This window comes from Salvelinus namaycush, chromosome 1 (genome assembly GCF_016432855.1).
Source record: "Salvelinus namaycush isolate Seneca chromosome 1, SaNama_1.0, whole genome shotgun sequence".
NCBI lineage: Eukaryota > Metazoa > Chordata > Actinopteri > Salmoniformes > Salmonidae > Salvelinus > Salvelinus namaycush.
In genome coordinates this window covers 64369302-64390390 of record NC_052307.1, presented here as the reverse complement: position 1 = coordinate 64390390, position 21089 = coordinate 64369302, and the positions used below count along the sequence as shown (strand labels likewise).

General features: G+C 44.0%; 1 protein-coding gene across 6 annotated transcripts in view; it reads left to right on the top strand.

The window, feature by feature from the left end:
* Positions 1–21089, top strand: part of LOC120047181 (E3 ubiquitin-protein ligase Arkadia-like) — a 44682-nt gene that overhangs the window by 2009 nt on the left and 21584 nt on the right. For all 6 annotated transcript variants that reach the window (XM_038992748.1, XM_038992737.1, XM_038992742.1 and 3 more), the window contains exons 2-3: positions 8483–9462; positions 17297–17423. In XM_038992748.1, the coding sequence (XP_038848676.1) occupies positions 8568–9462; positions 17297–17423 (1022 nt within the window). In that variant the 5' untranslated portion in view covers positions 8483–8567. The remainder of the gene's footprint in view (positions 1–8482; positions 9463–17296; positions 17424–21089) is intronic.

Below are 21089 nucleotides of genomic sequence, written 5' to 3'. Positions count from 1 at the left end.
ACTCCTGCTAGCTTACGTTATCTAGCTTGTTTCTACTCTGATTTGCTAGCTAAGGTTAGGTAGCTAGCATTTGAGGGCTGACAGTTCTCATAAAAGTTTGTGTAGTGTAATAATGAATAAAGGACCCAGCTATTATGGTAATTTGTGTTATGTATAGCTACTGCAGTACTGCTTGTCCATGTGCTAGCTAACAGCAACAAGCCCAGACAAGCTAGCTAAACGTATCCGCATCCAGCAGTGAACCGCTTGGTGGTTGCATAGTAATGGCGTCACCAACCCGAATTCGAATCGAGCTGGCGCCAGTTGTGAAATTAGGCTGCGCTGGCCCGGGTTTCCCTCGACCCAGGTCGAATCTGGACCAAATTTCAAGTGCCAGTGGAAACGGGGCATTGGAAGCGGTAGCTCTGTTCTATGTTCTATTTCTATGCTTACGTTATTAAAGTTCGTTTTTGCGTCTTTTACTTTCGGTTTTGTACACCAGCTTCAAGGAGCTGAAAATACGAGATGTTTGGTTATGGAACATATATTTCACCGGTTTAGATGGTACAATGATTCTCTACACTATACTTGCTTATTTTGTCACAAACTGAAATTATGCGAGCTATTATAAGAAAAAGCTTGGACATCTCAAATACAGGCTTGAGATAATAGTGCCATGATGTAGGACTATTTCAATACTACTACAATTCTGTGGGCAGAACAGACGTGATTACTTCTGATGAACAGTCATATCACTGTTTTTATCAAGTCAAACGAAAACTGACAAAAAAACAAAAACCATGCTGAGGGGGAATGCTGAAATGGGCCACACTATTATCATTCTATAACTGTGCCACTGCTCTGCAATAAGGCATCCAGTGGGTTTTAGAAGCTGCCATAGTTACAAGGGAATGTGTGTAGCTACAATTAAGTTTATTTCTAGCTCATATAATTCTAACGGTGTTCTGCCATTTCCTAAAATTATCAAGGATCTAGTCCTATAGTACCATACGCTAATAGGAAACCGATGCTTAATCACTCAAAGGTTGTCTAGGTGTTCCTTCTTTGAATGCAAAAATTAGTTTATACAAATGGCCGTTCTTGTCAGTGCATTAGGGGATTTCCGTCACCTTTGCAGTATGTAATGCTGTCAATGTTAGCAGTGCTGGTTGCGTCATACGACATTAGATAGAAGAATCCCTGTGATTGTGATGAGGATGACATATTAGCTTCTCAGAAGGGCATGTCATAGCGGCAATGTATGAAGTACTGTGCCTGCTTAATCAAAGCTGTGCGCTTTTTGTTTCTTGGCTAACATGTTGGCTACCTTTTGTAGAGACAAGAATGTGTAACTTCCTGTTCTGCAGTTCATTGCACTGCTGTGGCGTTTTCTACAATTATTGACTGGTAGAGTTACTGCATAATGAGTTCTGATACACCTCACAATTTGAGTCACACCTTGCACAGAACACATTGACAAACCTGCACTAAAAATAGTAAAAGCTAAATTAGGTAAAGGTTTGGGATAGGTTAATAATTTATGTGTGTCCTTGCGTAGGTGGTAGATTTGGTTTTTCTGTAGCCATTGCTGAAACTGTGTACTGTGAAGCTCAAGATAGGTCTGCATTGTGCTCCTCAAGGAATGAATTGAAGCAGTTACCCATAAACGCCCTCTCCTCTGAAATGTCTCCACCTTGGTGCCAGGGGGGATTGATTGCCAAGGTGGCTGTCCACTGAGGCTGCTGTGTTGCTGAGTGTCATGCACTGCTTGCTCTGTGGCACAGGAGCTCATCAGTGGCTCACAGGGGGAGCCCCAGAGGATCGTGGTTTGGGGCTTTGGTTCCCTGGCAGCAGTTATACATCGGAACCCAGGGAGGGGGCATCTCAGAACGCCCCAGTTCCCAGAAGTCTCCACCTGCGGCATCTTCTATTTTCTCTTTGCTCATGAGATGGAAACACAGACATGATACATGAGTGTTTTCATGAATACTGTATCAGGTATTTGTTCAGTGCTACTGTCAATGTTAGTTTGCTTTAGTAGGCGAGGCTACACATTGAGGGCTCCTGGCCAGATACCTTCTCCTGTTGTCTAGTTTGTGAGGTGGATATCGTGTTTTAATGGTAGTCAACTCAGGGCTACACGAATCCTCGAGCTGTGGAGGATTCGTGAGGAAACTTGTCAGTTTGGATTCCAGCCCTACCGGCATTAAATCTGACTTCAGTCCTCAGCCTGCCTACATGGCAGGGTTTCTACACTAACCTGTGCTTTCTTTGGCTGGAAGGTCTGCTCAGTTTATATTTGGTAAATGCAGGATTTGAATGCTTACCTACCTACTGTGATGATCCCTAGTGATTGACCCGCTCAGGGTTCAGCTGCTGTTTGAAGACAAGCACCCACACAATCCTTATGTTTCCTGCAGGCTTCTACCTACTAATGGGGTTTAATATGCATATGGAGAATTCCAGCGGCATGTCAACCTGAGAAAGTCATGTTGTCCTTTTAAAGTGAAACCAACATGCCAATATTGTATACACTCCCCCAAAAGGGTACTATAGACAAACACATCAAACTTTTAATTTATATTTTGTCCATTCTGTGAGACATTTTAAATGTGTGGTTTTCCATGAAAATGTAACATCCATAACTCTAGAATCACTCTTGTCCAAACAATGGGTGGGGGAAGTGGCTTCCACCCCAGGCACCCAGTCGGTTTGCATTCTAGTGTATGCTCACACACCAAATTACACTCTGCACTACTTTCCTGGTGCAGATTTTAACACACTTTATGATCACTAAATAAGCTAATAGTGCTGCATGCTCACGTCGTGTGGTGTTGTGTAACATCAAGATCTCAGGGTCAACGAATGGAATTCAACTGACCACTGTTGCTGGGTGCTTTAATTTCTCTTTGCCTGAGATGTGCTACCGTAGAGCCCTATAAAATCTGTTTACATTTTTGCCCAATTCGTTTCTCTCTCATTGTTTTCCCAGGTTTCTGAAATGTTCCTGTTTTTGTTTGGTTTTCGCTCTCAAGACAACACGTTTTAATAGAACATCCAATTTTGTTGTTTTTCTAAGTCCACAAAAATGCTTAAACCACACCAGGAGACAATTCTTTAGGTCTGGGAAGAATCTAAGATATTTATATTTTGGAGTGTAGTTACACTTTAATTCAAGTGAGCAGCTAGCAAGAGAATGCTGTTATTATAGCAGACATGATGGTAGAGTTTGCTAAACAAATACTCACGATATCATTCTGGCAGGTAAGCATAGGCTACTTTGTAGTTAACATTAATTGAGAAAGTTTGGGAGAGCTTTTCCATCAGAAGACAGGTTTGAATTAGCATCATCGCTAACGGCTACACAAACTGGCAGACTCTCGCACCTCACACAGACGGGCATTCTCATTGCCTCTTCAGAAAGTTGCAGGAAATACAAATCACTGATGCATTCTGTTCGTGTCTTATGATAAACTTAGGCAAATGTATTACTTTTCAGTACATTTACTTGAATCCCTACGAAGTTCAATATGTTTTTGAATATTGTTGAATTCCGTTTTAATGTCTGGATTCGGTGATTCCGCCATCATTCTCCGCATCGCGGATTTTATAGGGCCCGACTAACAGTAAATTCATGTGTTTGATGATTAGACAGAACAGAACCTTCACTTACAATAATGTGTGCATTCCTAGAGCCTATGCCACTAAAGCCGTGTTCACATTGGCAGTTTGAAGTTACTCAAATCCCTTCTCTTTTTTTTTGCATATCTGATGCAAATGTCCTTTTCCTGCAGTCTGAACAGCCAAAAAGGACATGGAATCTGATATTACAAGCCACATTTGAAACCACCCTACATGGTTTGAAAGCAGATACAAATCTGATTCCTGGCCTTGCGACTTGTCTGAAGGGTCAAATCTGATTTATTTGCCCTCAACTGGTTTTTAGACTGCTATTTGGCATATCTTGTTGCTTGCTAGCTACTCTGACAGTTAGATTAGATAGAACATGTTAGTTTGACAACCACACACTAGAGGTCGACCGGTTTAATCGGACTGGCCAATTTAATTAGGGCCGATTTTTAAAGTTTTCATAACAATCGGTAATCTGCATTTTTGGATGCCGATTATATTGCAATCCACGAGGAGACTGCGTGGCAGGCTGAACACCTGTTACGCAAGTGCAGGCAGCAAGGAGTCATGGTAAGTTGCTAGCTAGCATTAAACTTATCTTATAAAAAAACAATACATCTTAACATTCACTAGTTAACTACACATGGTTGATGATATTACTAGGTTAACTAGCTTGTCCTGCGTTGCATCAATGCGGTGCCTGAAATTGTTTCACTTCTCTTGCGTTCATTGTAAGCAGAGTCAGGGTATATGCAGCAGTTTGGGTCGCCTGGCTCGTTGCGAACTGTGTGAAGATCATTTCTTCCTAACAAAGACCGTAACTAATTTACCAGAATTTTACATAATTATGACATAACATTGGTTGTGCAATGTAACAGCAATATTTAGACTGAGGGTTGCCACCCATTCGATAAAATACGTAACGGTTCCGTATTTCACTGAAAGAATAAATATTTTGTTTTCGAATTGATAGTTTCCGGATTTGACCATATTAATGACCTAAGGCTCGTATTTCTGTGTGTTTATTATAATTAAGTCTATGATTTGATAGAGCAGTCTGTCTGAGCGGTGGTAGGCAGCAGCAGGCTCGTAAGCATTCATTCAAACCGCACTTTCCTCCGTTTGCCAGCAGCACTTCGCAATGCTTGAAGCACAACGCTGTTTATGACTTCAAGCCTATCAACTCCCGAGATTAGGCTGGCAATACTAAAGTGCCTACAAGAACATCCAATAGTCAATACAAATGATATAGAGAGAAGTAGTCCAAATAATAACTACAACCTAAAACTTCTTAACTGGGAATATTGAAGACTCATGTTAAAAGGAACCACCAGCTTTCATACAGTTGAAGTCAGACGTTTACATACACTTAGGTTGGAGTCATTAACTCGTTTTTCATCCTCTCCACAATTTCTTGTTAACAAACTATAGTTTTGGCAAGTCGGTTAGGACATCTACTTTGTGCATGACACAAGTCATTTTCCCAAGAATTGTTTACAGACAGATTATTTCACTTATAATTCATTGCATCACAATTCCAGTGGGTCAGAAGTTTACATACACTAAGTTGACTGTGCCTTTTAAACTACTTGGAAAATCCCAGAAAATTATGTCATGGCTTTAGAAGCTTCTGATAGGCTAATTGACATCATTTGAATCTATTGGAGGTGTAACTGTGGATGTATTTCAAGGCCTACCTTCAAACTTAGTGCCTCTTTGCTTAACATCATGGGAAAATCAAAAGAAATCAGCCAAGACCTCAGATTTTTTTTTGTAGATCTCAAGTCTGGTTCATCCTTGGGAGCAATTTCCAAACACCTGATGGTACCACATTCATTCGTACAAACAATAGTTTGCAAGTATAAACACCATGGGACCGTGCAGCCGTCATACCGCTCAGGAAGGCGACACGTTCTGTCTCCTAGAGATGAACGTACTTTGGTGCGAAAAGTGCAAGTCAATCCCAGAACAACAGCAGAGGACCATGTGAAGATGCTGGAGGAAACGGGTACAAAAGTATCTATATCCACAGTAAAACGAGTCCTATATCGACATAACCTGAAAGGCCACTCAGCAAGGAATAAGCCACTGCTTCAAAACCGCCAGACAAAAGCCAGACTACGGTTTGCAACTGCACATGGGGACAAAGATTGTACTTTTTGGAGAAATGTCCTCTGGTCTGATGAAACAAATAGAACTGTTTGGCCATAATGACCATTGCTATGTTTGGAGGAAAAAGGGGGATGTTTGCAAGCCGAAGAACACCATCCAAACCGTGAAGCACGGGAGTGGCAGCATCATGTTGTGGGGGTGCTTTGCTGCAGGAGGGACTGGTGCACTTCACAAAATAGATGGCATCATGAGGGAGGAAAATTATGTGGATATATTGAAGCAACATCTCAAGACATCAGTCAGGAAGTTGAAGCTTGGTCGCAAATGGGTCTTCCAAATGGACAATGACAATAAAATATGGCTTAAGGACAACAAAGTCTAGGTATTGGAGTAACCATCACAAAGCCCTGACCTCAATCCTATAGAACATTTGTGGGCAGAACTGAAAAAGCGTGTGTGAGCAAGGAGGTCTACAACCTGACTGTTACATCAGCTCTGTCAGGAGGAGTGGGCCAAAATTCACCCAACTTATTGTGGGAAGCTTGTGGAAGGCTACCTGAAATGTTTGACCCAAGTTAAACAATTTAATGGCAATGCTACCAAATACTAATTGAGTGTATGTAAACTTCTGACCCACTGGGAATGTGATGAAAGAAATAACAGCTGAAATAATTTTCTCTACTCTAATTCTGACATTTCACATTCTTAAAATAAAATGGTGATCCTAACTGACCTAAGACAGGTAATTTTTACTCTGATTAAATGTCTGGAATTGTGAAGAACTGAGTTTAAATGTATTTGGCTAAGGTGTATGTAAACTTCCGACTTCAACTGTATGTTCTGAGTAAGGAACTAAAACGTTAGCTTTTTTAAATGGCACATATTGCACTTTTACTTTCTTCTCCAACACTGTGTTTTTGCATTATTTAAACCAAATTGAACACGTTTCATAATTTTTTGGAGACTAAATAGATTTTTATGTAATGTATATTAAGTTAAATTAAAAGTGTTCGTTGTTCATTCAGTATTGTTGTAATTGTCATTATTATAAATAAATGCCCCTACCACACACACAAACTAGTGAATGTGCTAGAAAGCTAAACGGCTAGCTAGTTGACTGCTGTGGCTAGCCAAAAAGGACTCGTTTTGAAAGTTGGCTCATCTTATCCTCGAGGCTTAATGTCTTATTACATGATGCATTTATACATTTTTTAGCGACTGGGAAACGTCCATGACAGCCATTGTTGTCACCTTAGCTTGCTTCATAACTTCTGAGTGATTGGTGGTGCTCCTGCTTTCTATCAGCCTACACTACTGCGCCCACACCTGTCGTTACAATGACAACTAGCGTAGCCATGTCAGCTAAATAATTTTTGACTAAACTCCCACACATCCAATTTGATTACTTGTAACTTGCTGTTTGGACAGTCAGTATTCCAAAGCGGTTTTGAAAAACAAAACAGATTTGAGCATTAAGGCCTGTAGTGTGAACAAGGCTTTATACCATAGAGTTCATTGTTTTCATACTGAGCCTTGTGTCAATACACAGGATATTGCAGGCTGGAGAATGGCAATTAGTATGTCTTCACACATTACTGTTTAATCAGTACGGCTTCATTAGGCCAACCATTATAAGGCTTCTAAAGAATAGCTAACAATGTCCAATTCAGCTCACTTGTGTCTTATAAATAAAACACATCTCATAAAGTAGGATTTTATTCTGAATCTCAGTTTTGAGGTGTTTACTGGTGGATCAAGTATAGAACAACACCACACTGCCAGCTGTGTGTGCACGTTATACCACACTAAGAAGTAGGCTAATGAACTGAGCCAACATGCCTTTTTAAACAGATGGCTGCTTTCATAATTCAAAGGACTTGAGGTGACTGCATTGAAGCAGAATACATTTTACTCTGTCCTACCCTTGCTGAAAGGCTAATTTTGAAGTAGAAACGGTGTGATTAGATTAGACAATTTTAGGAAAGGAGGATGTGAGATAAATGGTGAGGGATGGAGAGGGAAAGCATGATAAATGGTGAGGGTGGATGGATAGGAGGAAAGCGGTGCGATTAGGCCTATATGAAGGCCTAGAATCTTCCATCTTGGTAAGAGTTTGCGCTAGGCTAGTGTTTTGATGCCAGCATGCTTGTTTTTATTTACAAGATCTATATCAAAGGGATTTAGCTTAGCATTGGTTGCTTGTAGCCTGGTACCTTCTGAAGCTATAGATAAGTGAGTTCTCCAGTCAATTCTGTTCCGGTAATGCCATTATGAAAATGTCTCCTAATCTCCCCACGCAGCCTTTCCATGGTTTTATCACTCTACAATATAGAATTGAGCTGGTAAAAGATATGCTCCAGTGTTTGTTTCCACCTTTTCCATATTGCCAGGCTGCATGACCTTACTTTGCTTATCAGTTTCCTTCATTACAGCATCAAGCCTAGCGAACATACTGAGATTAGTCCCAGATTACCACCCAGTCTGAGTCATGCACTGCCAAGAGTGGATAATACAACAAATGCTACACAACTGACTCAGCCCAAGGGCTCAATTAATTTGCTCTCACAAACAAACCATGGTGCACTGTTTTTGCTTTTCTCCTCGTACACGACGAGATAGCGAGCGCCTCTATATTACCACAGCATGTAATTATTATCATAATACATTTAGCCCATCTTTCTGTTTTATAAATTGCCTCCATTAACAAAGTGCAATCATTATTTTTCAGCGTGTCTAACGTTTATCTTCTCTTGTTTCACAGAACTAGGTTAGTTGCGGGCCCGCCAATGGACCTATAGGAGCTAGTGGAAGTTTAGTTGGCATTGCGTCTGCGTGGACCAGGCAGCATGAAGAGCGAGGTGCCCTCTGAGGCCCAGGGCAGACAGGAGCACCTGAAGGGTCCGCTGGCCAACCCAGAGCCCATGGAGACAGCCAAGAGCTTCCCTGCCAACATGGAGGTGATCGGCAAGGCAGGCAGCGAGTTTGCACCACTGTGTGCTGAGACCAGGCACCGGCCCCTGAGGGACATAGGGGCCCGCAGAGACCCAGACAGGGGCCTGCCCGGACGCAAAAAGCGCAAGAGCCAACAGCCAGGGCCTTCGGACTGCTCCCTGAAGGAGGGTCGTGTCAGTGAGGGCTCTCTTCCCCTTCAGCGCCACCAGCCAGATCTCTTGGAGCGCCGCAGCGAGGACGAACGCAACCCAGAGTCCTCATTCAGTGACTGTGCCTCCTCTCCCTCCTCCAGCCTGCGCTTCGGGGATTCAGACACTCTGAGCTCAGAGGAAGAGGTTGAGGCTGGAGGGACAGGAGCAGCAGGGGGACCGCAGCCCCCACAGCAGGCGCCGGTCTCCACCACAGGGGGCGGGACAGGGGTGGGTCTGCGCACCATTCTGGGTCGGACTCGGGGAAGCCGCTCTCATAAGTGGGCACGGTCGGAGGTGGAGCCGGTGCTGCTGAAGCGGCCGTGTCTGAGCGGGCGGCGGTCACTGCATAGGAAGCGGTTTGTGAAGCCTGGGCCCGGCGGCATCCAGCGGACTCAGAAGCAGAAAGAGCGCCTTCTTCTCCAGAGGAAGAAGCGGGAGGTAATCGCTCGCAGGAAGTACGCGCTGCTCCACAGCACCAGCAGCTCCAGTGAGGAGCTGACCAGCGAGTCATCCTCACCCTCGTCCACAGAGGCAGAGGATGAGCTGTATGTAGATGGCAGCAGCAGCAGCCAGCCAAGCAGCGCAGCTGTGGCCACAGGTAAACTCACCCTCCTTATGCACTCTGGTGTGTGCTTCGGACCTTTTCTCTTGCGCAAACACACACATATATTTTAAATAATATTATTTGAATTACACATTACAGTCGAAGGATTCAAACATTTAATATGTCATGTATATATGGACATTTATGGATACAGAAGCACATTCTTCTCCATACAGCCCCGCTGCCCATGACAGCTGACACAGAGCAGTACCTCGCTAGCTGCTTTGCCTTTGTCCTACGCAGGTCTGCAATCTGAAGCCCACATACTGTCAGCCTATGTACATAGCAGAGAGCACATACAACGTTTGCAATGATAGCCAAGGCTGTTCAGACGTGACACAAGGGACTGGTATTTCAGCAACTTGTCAGTAAAGGTCTGCTCCATCTACGATTCAAAAGAATAACCCACTTCCAGAATGAGCACCCCCGCCCCCACAACAACAATAGCTGGCATTTTGTGAGAAAAAAACACACACACAATCCCCATAGAGAGAAAAATCTTCCTCACTCCTTTGACACTGAGCTTGCAATGACGTATGACATGAAGCTGCACTGACCAGGGTAAATTGTACTGATCATTACATTTTTACATTTTAGTGATTTAGCAGATGCTCGTATTCAGAGCGACTTACAGGCGCAATTAGGGTTAAGTGCCTTGCTCGAGGGCACTGACAGATTTTTCACTTAGGCTCGGGGATTCGAACCAGCGATCTTTCGGTTACTGGCCCAATGCTCTTAACCACTAGTCTACCTGTCACCCCACAAAACAGATCGGGGCGGCAGGTAGCCTAGTGGTTAGAGCATTGGACTTGTAACCGAAAGGTTGCAAGATCGAATCTCCGAGCTGACAAGGTAGAAATCTGTCGTTCTGCCCCTGAACAAGGCAGTTAACCCACTGTTCCTAGGCCGTCATTGAAAATAAGAATTTCTTCTTAACTGACTTGCCTAGTTAAATAAAGGTAAAATAAAAAATAAATAAAAAGATCACAGGCAAAGGAGTCGCTCACTGTTAGCCAGCCAGCCAGAGTTGAATCACAGATAGACTCCACCCGTAGCACCGTTCACTCCTGTCCAACTGCTCTGTTTCCCAGCTGTCTGCTTTGCAGGCCTTGTTAGTATGGAGTGGGGGTGGGGTGGGGAGGTCATGGACTTCCTGATGTTGCAGAGCTAAACATCTCGTACTTTTGTCCACATTAGTCCAAGTCTGTTGCATCACACCCCAGAAATGTGTTGTCAAATTCATTCATGTCAAATGAATCTAATGCAAGCTAATTTCGGTGAATCCGCTTTGCTCAGAACTGAGATCAATTCCATATGTTTTGCCTCAGAGAAAAGACTGAGCAAAGGAATGCATGAATGGCCTTCAGAATATACATTTAGTGTGTACACAGCCTATTCCTACAGTTTTATTCAGTCTCACTGTAACTGTATTGGGGGGAATATATTTGGCCTCTGTGGTGTTGTTCTCTGGAAATGAGATGTGTAGCCTGGGGGCCAAGCAACCATTACAATGTTTTTGTTCCTTCTTGCTGAAAGATGTCCTACCAGGGCTATTTGAAGACACTCAGAATTTGGATTTCTTTCACCAGGCTGGCAGCACTTTCACTCTAGCCAGAACTGTGTGTTGTTTACGGTCTCCCTCTCCCCCATTATTTGGAAAGACACTTGATTTGGAAGTGAACATCAACCGAATGCTTGTTACACTCTCAAACACATGACTCCAGTAAAATGTTACTTTATTCAGAGAAAATTATCAAAATGAAGCTCTAGTAAAAGATACATTCCTCCTCTGATCGTGGAAGAGACCATTTTAATCCCTGAGCCTAGTTTGGTTTGTGCCTGACCTTCCCCGCTCTGTGTGCTCAACAGCAATGAGAAAAGCTGCCTAAATATTGATTGATGAATTAGCTCAGTCAAAGCTAGGCTATTTTATGAACAAAGCACAATATCACATGACTAGGATGGGTGTGGGTGTATCTGTGGGTGTATCAAATTTTATTGGTCACATACACATGGTTAGCAGATGTTAATGCGAGTGTAGTGAAATGCTTGTGCTTATAGTTCAGACAGTTCAGTAATATCTAACAAGTAATCTAACAATTTCACAACTACCTAATACACACAAATGTAAAGGGATGGAATAAGAATATATACATAAATATATGGATGAGCGATGGCCAGGCGGCGTAGGCAAGATGCAATAGATGGTATAAAATACAGTATATACATATGAGGTGAGTAATGTAAGATATGTAAACATTATTAAAGTGTAATTTTTTTTAAGTGACTAGTGATTCATTTATTAAAGTGGCTACTGATTTGAGTCTGTTTGTAGGCAGCAGCCTCTCTGTGTTAGTGATGGCTGTTTAACAATCTGATGGCCTTGAGATGTTATTTATTTTTCGGTCTCTCGGTCCCAGCTTTGATGCACCTGTACTGACCTCGCCTTCTGGATGATAGCGGTGTGAACAGATAGTGGCTCGGGTGGTTGTTGTTCTTGATTATCTTTTTGGCCTTCTTGTGACATCGGGTGCTGAAGGTGTCCTGGAGGGCAGGTAGTTTGCCCCCGGTGATGCGTTGTGCAGACCGCACCACCCTCCGGAGAGCCTTGCGGTTGAGGGCGGTGCACTTGCCATACCAGGCGATGATACAGCCCGACAGGATGCTCTCAATTGTGCATCTGTAAAAGTTTGAGTGTTTTTGGTGACAAGCCAAATTTCTTCAGCCTCCTGAGGTTGAAGAGGCGCTGTTGTGCCGCCTTCACCACGCTGTTTGTGTGGGTGGACCATTTCAGTTTGTCCGTGATCTGTACGTCAAGGAACTTAAAACTTTCCACCTTCTCCACTACTGTCCCGTCGATGTGGATAGTGAGGTGCTCCCTCTGCTGTTTCCTGACGTCCACGATCATATCCTTTGTTTTGTTGACGTTGAGTGAGAGGTTGATTTTCCTGACGCCACACTAACGAGTTCCCTCACCACCTCCCTGTAGGCTGTCTCACCGTTGTTGGTAATCAAGCCCACTACTGTTGTGTCGTCTGCAAACTTGATGATTGAGTTGGAGGCGTGCTTGGCCGCGCAGTCCTGGGTGAACAGGGAGTACAGGAGGGGGCTGAGAACGCACCCTTGTGGGGCTCCAGTGTTGAGGATCAGCGAAGTGGAGATGTTGTTTTCTACCTTCACCACCTGGGGGTGGCCCATCAAAGTCCAGGACCCAATTGCACAGTGTGGGGTTGAGACCCAGGGCCTCAAGTTTAATGATGAGCTTGGAGGGTACTATGGTGTTGAATGCTGTGCTGTAGTCAATGAACAGCATTCTTACATAGGTATTCCTCTTGTCCAGTTGGGATAGGGCAGTGTGATGGCGATTGCATCGTCTGTGGACCTATTGGGGCGGTATGCAAACTGAAGTGGGTCTAGGGGGGCAGGTAAGGTGGAGGTGATATGATCCTTGACTAGTCTCTCAAAGCACGTCATGATGACAGAAGTGAGTGCTATGGGTGGCGATAGTCATTTAAAAAGAAAATACTACATAGTTTCCTAAGGACTCGAAGCGAGGCGACCATCTCTGTGGGTGTATCTGTGGGTATTGAAGAATCAGTTTTTACACTTTTTTTATTCTGTCCACAGTGTTTGAGCTCTGTGCAGCTTCGTAGGTGCCACGGGTAGAGGCGGTGAAAAGTCCAGCATTTTCCATTCTTTTGAACATAGCTCTTGTGCAGTAGAATACACACATAGAAGTTAAGCCCAAGGGTTTGCTGGAATATGACCCCTGGGCCATGGCCAAGCCTGTTAGGATGTTTATGAATTTACATTGCCTGAATCAAAGAGGGCTATGTTCAAGAGACATTTCAGGTTTTTCCTCTCATATTCATATGCCTCTTTAGGAACCTCTGAGGCCAGTTACCATGAATATACATGCTTTGATGGAGCTCTAATGTATGTGTTTCACTTTGAGACATCCAAATGAGGGCGTGCATCGCTGTCTATAAAAGGTGCTATAGAATGGCCCGGCACACACACATTTCAAGTTTCAGACTATATATGCACATTTTGAATTTCCTGTTGAGTAGCAATAGGAGCTTCCCTCCCACATATCTCAGTCTTGCACACGGTCATTATTATGTAGCACATTCTCTTTGTTTTACCGAGGTCACTCACTGGCTCCTCTCTATCACACCGCTGAGTCACCCTGACCTGTGAATACCAGTGGAAAATAGACTTTGCACGCAAGGTGGGTAGGTACTGCTGATGGGGGCTAACTGACCTCGCACCGCTACCCGGAGCTCCAAACCTGGCAGCCCAGAAACCAGGCCTCTTCCTCTGTCTGAGCTGCAGGTGTCTGGGTTTATGCACCCAGCTTCTCCTCCCACAACACACCACAGTACAGCAGGGTAGAGCAGCACAGCACGCCTCTGACAACCACCTGCTGTTTCCCAAGCTGCACCGCTACAACACTCGCCAAAGAACGCCATTTTTCAAGGAACTCTTAATTTTCCGTTCCTGCCCTACCCTCTTTCACCTCTCTCAGTTGAATGTCTTCATGTAGCTAAGCTGTAATAGTGTTTCCACTCAGTGGCCCTGGGGAAGGATCGAGGGGGCCATGGGGCGAGGCTGCCTCTCTGTCTTTGCTATGGGAAGTAGGTGGGTGGAGAGGACTGACTCAAGCACTAAGCCCCACTGTAGCTTGCTAACAACAAGGGCTCTCAGAGGAGAAACTATGCCATTGTTGAGAGGAGAGGAGAGGAGAGGAGAGGAGAGGAGAGGAGAGGAGAGGAGAGGAGAGGAGAGGAGAGGAGAGGAGAGGAGAGGAGAGGAGAGGAGAGGAGGCAGTCGGTAGAGATAGATCTCTATTGGCCAGAGGCCATTCGTCAGACTTTAAATACATGGACATGACAGGAGTGTTTTAGTACTGTAATTCCTGTATTCATGTCACAATATAGACATATGCCCTGCAGTAGGGTACGAAAATCATAACAGTTCTATACATTACATTTCTATCTGCAACTGTCCATACTGTGTGTTATGCCAAGCTGCAAACAACCCTGAGGTCACAATCTGCCTTTTCTCAACTGCAAAATGGAGAATGCAGACACTACACACTGAAATAAATATCTATTCAAAGCTAGCTGCCAGGACATTTCTCTTATTTGTCAATGTCAATAGTCACATCTGCCATTGTTAGATGTGAGGGCATATAGTCTTCTTATTTACATTCCCTGAACCAGGAAGTGTTTGTGTAGAGCAGCATGTTTCATGAGGGAGAGAGGTAGCTAGGCTAGGAGAGGGTGCTAAGCAGCAGCACCCAGTGGACCAGTGCAATAGAACTCACTCAGGGGAGTGCTGATGTTCACTAGAGCAACAAGCCACTGCTCACTGCACAGACGCACACAAACAACACATGGCACAGTTGAACCTAATGTTACAATCATTTCAGTATAGTAATAATACACAGTGGACTAGAATGAATTTCGTTTTTGATCTGTAATTTTAAATCTGTTAAAATATGTCTGTAGATCAAACAGACAGTGAGTATAAGGACCACATTTAGAACTAGCTGTTTGGGGTGGTGTGACAAAAACAAGCCTCTTGCCTTCCTGGTTGTGTTGTTAAGTGTATTGAACACACCCTGGGCACACTCTTCCTGACAGTGAGGCCAGGTCAGGCATGGCTGGAATGAGAGATACTAGACAGGGGACCAATCAGAGTGCAGATGCAGAGATTGCACTGCAAATCCTGCAGACAGTGGAGAGCAGAGCAGCATTTACTGACCTACATTTCACACAGGCCCAGTACACAGACTGTTAGCCTGCACACCCACACCACAATCACTATTCATTTATACTGATACTGATACTCCTATTTAGCTTTGGGTGTGTTTCTTCCCTGGTGAGGAAGAACCACCAGAAGATGCTGGTGGAGGTTGTTTATGTTGCTGCGTAACACACATGAGCTGATGTGTTGTCAACCAGCCATCTTAGCAACAGAGCCTGCTATATACAGCAACAGACATGTATAGTATAACCTCTCTGGAATTAACTGCATACTAAAAAGGATGCAATTTTATTTACGTAAAGTGAATTTCCGGCTACTTTTCCAGCTACTTTATATGATCATTATCAGTTCAACAATGTTTACATCAGGACTTACAAATTGCTGGATGTCTCTCTCCTCAGTATACTCTTATCTATTCGGATGCCTAGTCACTTTACCCTGCCTTCATGTACATATACTACATTACCAAAAGTATGTGGACACCGGCTCGTTGAACATCTCATTTCAAAATCATGGGCATTAATGTGGAGTTGGTCCCCCCCTTTGCTGCTTAATAACAGCCTCCACTCTCCTGGGAAGGCTTTCTACTAGATGTTGGAACATTGCTGCATGGACTTGCTTCCATTCAGCCACCAACATTTGTGAGGTCGTGCACTGATGTTGGGCGATTAGGCCTGGCTCACAGTCGGCGTTCCAATTCATCCCAAAGGTGTTCGACGGGGTTGAGGTCAGAGCTCTGTGCAGACCAGTCAAGTTCCTCCACACCGATCTCGACAAACCATTCCTGTATGGACCTCGCATTGTGCACGGGGGCATTGTCATGCTGAAACAGGAAAGGGCCTTCCCCAAACTGTTGCCACAAAGTTGGAAGCACAGAATCGTCTAGAATGTCATTGTATGCTGTAGCGTTAATATTTCCCTTCACTGGAACTAAGGGGCCTAGCCCACACCGTGAAACAGCCCCAGACCTTTATTCCTCCTCCACCAAACTTTACAGTTGGCACTATGCATTCAGGCAGGTAGCGTACTCCTGGCATTCGCCGTAGCCAGATTCGTCTGTCGGACTGCTAGATGGTGAAGCGTGATTCATTACTCCAGAGAACGCCTTTCCACTGCTCCAAAGTTCAATGGCAGCGAGCTGTACACCACTCCAGCCGACGCTTGGCATTGCGCATGGTGATCTTAGGTTTGTGTGCGGCTGCTTGACCATGGAAACCCATTTCATGAAGCTCTCGACGAACAGTTCTTGTGCGGATGTTGCTTCCAGAGGCAGTTTGGAACTCAGTAGTGAGTGTTGCAACCGAGGACAGACTATTTTTACGTGCTTCAAGCACTCTGCTATTCTGTTCTGTGAGCTTGTGTGGCCTACCACTTAGTGGTTGAGCCATTGTTTCTCATAGACGTTTCCACTTCACAATAACAGCACTTACAGTTGACTGGGGCAGCTCTAGCAGGGCAGAAATTTGACGAACTGATTTGTTGGAAAGGTGTTATCCTATGATGGTGCCACATTGAAAGTCACTAAGCTTTTGGCTCCCGAGTGGCGCAGTAGTCTAAGGCACTGCATCTCAATGCTAGAGGCGTCACTACAGACCCTGATTCAATTCCAGGCTGTATCACAACCAGCCGTGATTGGAAGTCCCATAGAGCGGCGTAAAATAAGAATTTCTTCTTTACTGACTTGCCTTGTTAAATAAATAAATAAAAATATTGCATGGCTGTGTGCTCGATTTTATACACCTGTTAGCATCAGGTGTGGCTGAAATAGCTGAATCCACTAATTTGAAGGGGTGTCCACATACTTCTGTATTTGTAGTGTATCTACCTCAAGTACCTCGTACCCCTGCACATTGATCTGGTACTGGTACTCCCTGTATATAGTTCCATTCTTGTGTATTTTATTTTATTCCTCTTGTGTTAGTTAAAAAATGTACATATATATTTTAGTCTGCATCAAATGGAAAGGTTCGTAAGCAAGCATTTCACTATATAGTCTACACCAGTTGTATTCGGCGCAAGTCATTTAATACAATTTGATTTGACTGTTGTGTTCCAGGTTCTCTGGATGAAGACGTGGTGGTGATCGAGGCGACCCCAGCACCCCCTGTCCCAGCCAGCGAGGAGATCAACGTCACCTCCACCGACAGCGAGGTGGAGATAGTCAACGTGGGAGATGGCTTCAGGTGAGCACCTTCCCCTGTCTCCTCTCTGAGGAGATCAACGCTGTACAGAGCTAATGAACCACAGTGGAAAATCGAATGAAGTGACATGGTAAAGTACTTTGGCTGTGAAATTCTCTCTCTCGGGAGTAAAAACATCCACCTCAATATTTCCCCCCATCTTTAAGCTGTGAAAGCAATCTAAATGGCACCGGCCTTCGTTTGTGTCCTGAGACAGCCTGGCCCTGCAGTATTGACAGTACTTTATCCACGTGGCTCTGTCGATATAATCACAGTCAACTTTGGTGTGTCTAATAGAGGCTCGCTGAGCACTGGCTTCTCATCAAGTGTCATAACATTTACTGAGACTGCCACATTGGGCTGGGGTAGTGTTTTTCCAGGATACCTCAAAAATGCAGTGTCGGCTCTTGGAGTGCTATTTGGCCCCTATGGAGAAGTTGCTGGTATCGCTGTGGCAGGGGAGATAATGCTCATCTGGGATTGGCCGTGAAGCTGGCAGGCTGCAGCATTGCACTGGCATTCCACCGCTCTCCCAGCTGTTGCTATCGCTGTCTTCAAGGGCAAGGCTGCCATACAGTAATACACAAGCTCTCTCCCCATCCTCCATCAACAATCTAACGAGAGACCCTCTCTCCCCCCAGGGCATTCTCATCTGACCCTCAGTTCACTCTGATCCAGGTCCAGTTACCTCTGATGCCCCTGTCAGGGAACTGCAGGTTCAGTCTCTCTGGTACAGTCTCTGATCTAGAGAACCAGGACATTAGATCCAGGTGGATTTGCTTTTCTTCTCGCGGCACGCTCTCCTGAACCGATATGATTACTAAAACATTGGAAATAAATGCCAGCTGGTTACAGGTTACCAGGGCTTTTGGCAGGCTTTGTGAAGTGGGTACCCAGTGTGTAGTCTTTCCACATAGACCTAGGCCTACATGATTTCTCTATCTGACTCATGTGGGATGTCCTCTTGAAAATGATCTCTGCCTTGACCTGAGAAGAGTTGATCTCATGCATTGGGATTTTACAGCAGTGCCAGTGTGAGAGCCCTATGCTACAGTATATCGGTGCTGTTATAGTGGTGTTCCTCTCTGAGTTTTTTTCTAGTTGTCTCCCCTCGTCTTTCTCTCCTTGAACCCCTCTCCTTTAATTGTTATTGAGGTGTCTTGGTGCATAGCACTGAGAATCATTTACACCAGCTTGATTCCATTATCTCACCCTCTGCTGCCAGAAATAGCAAGGCCTATGAATTTCACTCCTGCCAGCAAAGTCACTCTGTCAACCCAAATGAATTGCTCTCTGTTTGTGATATGCCTTGTCTCTTGTGAGACAAATGAGCAGAATTCCAGCAGAAATTCTGTTCCAGCATTCAAATGGTCAGTTTCAGTTACTGTAGCGTTTATCTTGTAGAAAACTTTTGTACATGCCACAACACTAAACAATACATTTATTGCACTATAACGGTGACAAACGGTGCCCACAAACTGTTAGTGCCTACAGTGCTTTTGGGAAAGTATTCAGACCCTTTTACTTTTTCCAAATGTTACGTTAGACTTATTCTAAAATCTATTCAACATTTTTTTTATTAATATACGCACAATACCTCAATGACAAAGCGAAAACAGGTTTTTAGAATTTTTTGCAAATGTATTAAAAATAAAAAAAACAGATGCCTTATTTACATAAGTATTCAGACCCTTTGCTATGAGAGCCAAAATTGAGTTCAGGTGCATCTTATTTCCATTGATCATCCTTGAGATGTTTCTACAACTTGATTGGATTCCACCTGTGGTAAATTTAATTGATTGGAGGGTTTGATCGGGGAGGTGACCAAAAACCTGATGGTCACTTTGACAGAGCTCCTGAGTTCCTCTGTGGAGATGGGAGAACCTTCCAGAAGGACAACCATCTCCGGAGCACTCCACCAATCAAGCCTTTATGGTAGAGTGGCCAGACGGAAGCCACTCCTCAGTAAAAGGCACATGACAGCCCACTTGGAGTTTGCCAAAAGGCACCTAAAGGACTCTCAGACTATGAGAAACAAGATTCCCGGTCTGATGAAACCAATATTGAACTCTTTGGCCTGAATGCCAAGCAGCATGTCTGGAGGAAACCTGCCACGATCCCTATGGCGAAACCTGCTCCAGAGTGCTCAGGACTTCAGACTGGGGCAAAGGTTTACCTTCCAACAGGACAACAACCCTAAGCTCACAGCCAAGACAATGCAGGAGTAGCTTTGGGACAAGTCTCTGAATGTCCAGAGCCCGGACTTGAACCTGATCGAACATCTCTGGAGAGGCCTGAAAATAGCCGTGCAGCGACGCTCCCCATCCAATGTGATAGAGCTTGAGAGGATCTGCAGAGAATGGGAGAATCTCCCCAAATACAGGTGGGTCAAGCTTGTAGCGTCATACCCAAGAAGACTCAAGGATGTAATTGCTGCCAAAGGTGCTTCAACAAAGTTCTGAGTAAAGTGTCTGAATACTTATGTAAACGTGATATTTTTTTATATACATTTGCAAGATTATTTTTTTTTAAGTGTTTTTGTTTAGTTATTATTGGGTATTGTGTGATGAGGATTCTTTTTTTAATACTTTTTTGAATAAGTTTAACGTAACAAAATGTGGAAAAAGTTGAGGGGTCTGAATACTTTACAAATGCACTGTACATAAAGCTGTCCCAACACCTTACCACTGCTACACTTGGCTATCAGCGGAGCCTTGTCGGGCAGCAAAACAGTTTATTCAGCCTAATTTACTGACTTTAAAAAAACATAGCTGATATGGCTGACTTGCTTAAAGAAATGTGCTTACTACTGACAATTGAGATGTACAAACTATGGCGTAAGGGGACGACGTGCGGATGAGGTAATGCGTTATTTTGATTAAGACACTAATGAGCAAGTTAGGACAGACGTTTTCAATATTACTATTTGTTTAGCACTTTTGAAATGGGCTGTTCTTACGGTATTCTCCCTGTACACCAAGTCAGAACTGTAGGATAAATAAAGGGGCATATAGGCAGACAATGAAAGCTCTTACAATATTCTATGATTGCATTTCTCTAAAACAGGTTATAGGCACCACCAAGTCAGAACAGTAGGCAAAATTTAAGAGGTGAAAATAGATTACATTTATTAGGGTGAGGCACGTGGGCTACTAACAGCTTACTACACAACATACTCTTAATATTACTTTCTTAGCTACAGGATACATATCTCCCTGGCATGTTACATTTATGCAGCAGCATACAAGATATCTTTGGACTCACCTTGTTGTACTGTGCTCACTTGAACAGGAAGGTGGCGCGGCTGTCTTTCGTGGGCAAATTTTGGCATCAAACTCTCATCAGTCTGGCATTCTCTGGATTTATGGTGCTTTCAAGACAACTGGGAACTCTGAAATTAACAAGGGCGAATCATGATGACGTCGGAGCTCTAGAAATAGGCCCGAGTTCCCAACTTGCAATTGCGAGTTGGATGACCATTCAAAACTTATTTTCCCAGTCGGAGCTCGTTTTCTTCCGAGTTCCCAATTGTCTTGAACTCACTGAAGTCTGAGATTTCCCTGTTCAGAGTTCCCAGCTGTTTTGAGCACGGCAATTTGCGATTTCCAACTTGTTGTGTAATGTTTATGTCCAATGGCCGATGAGCACCGATACGTTTTATTTATAATT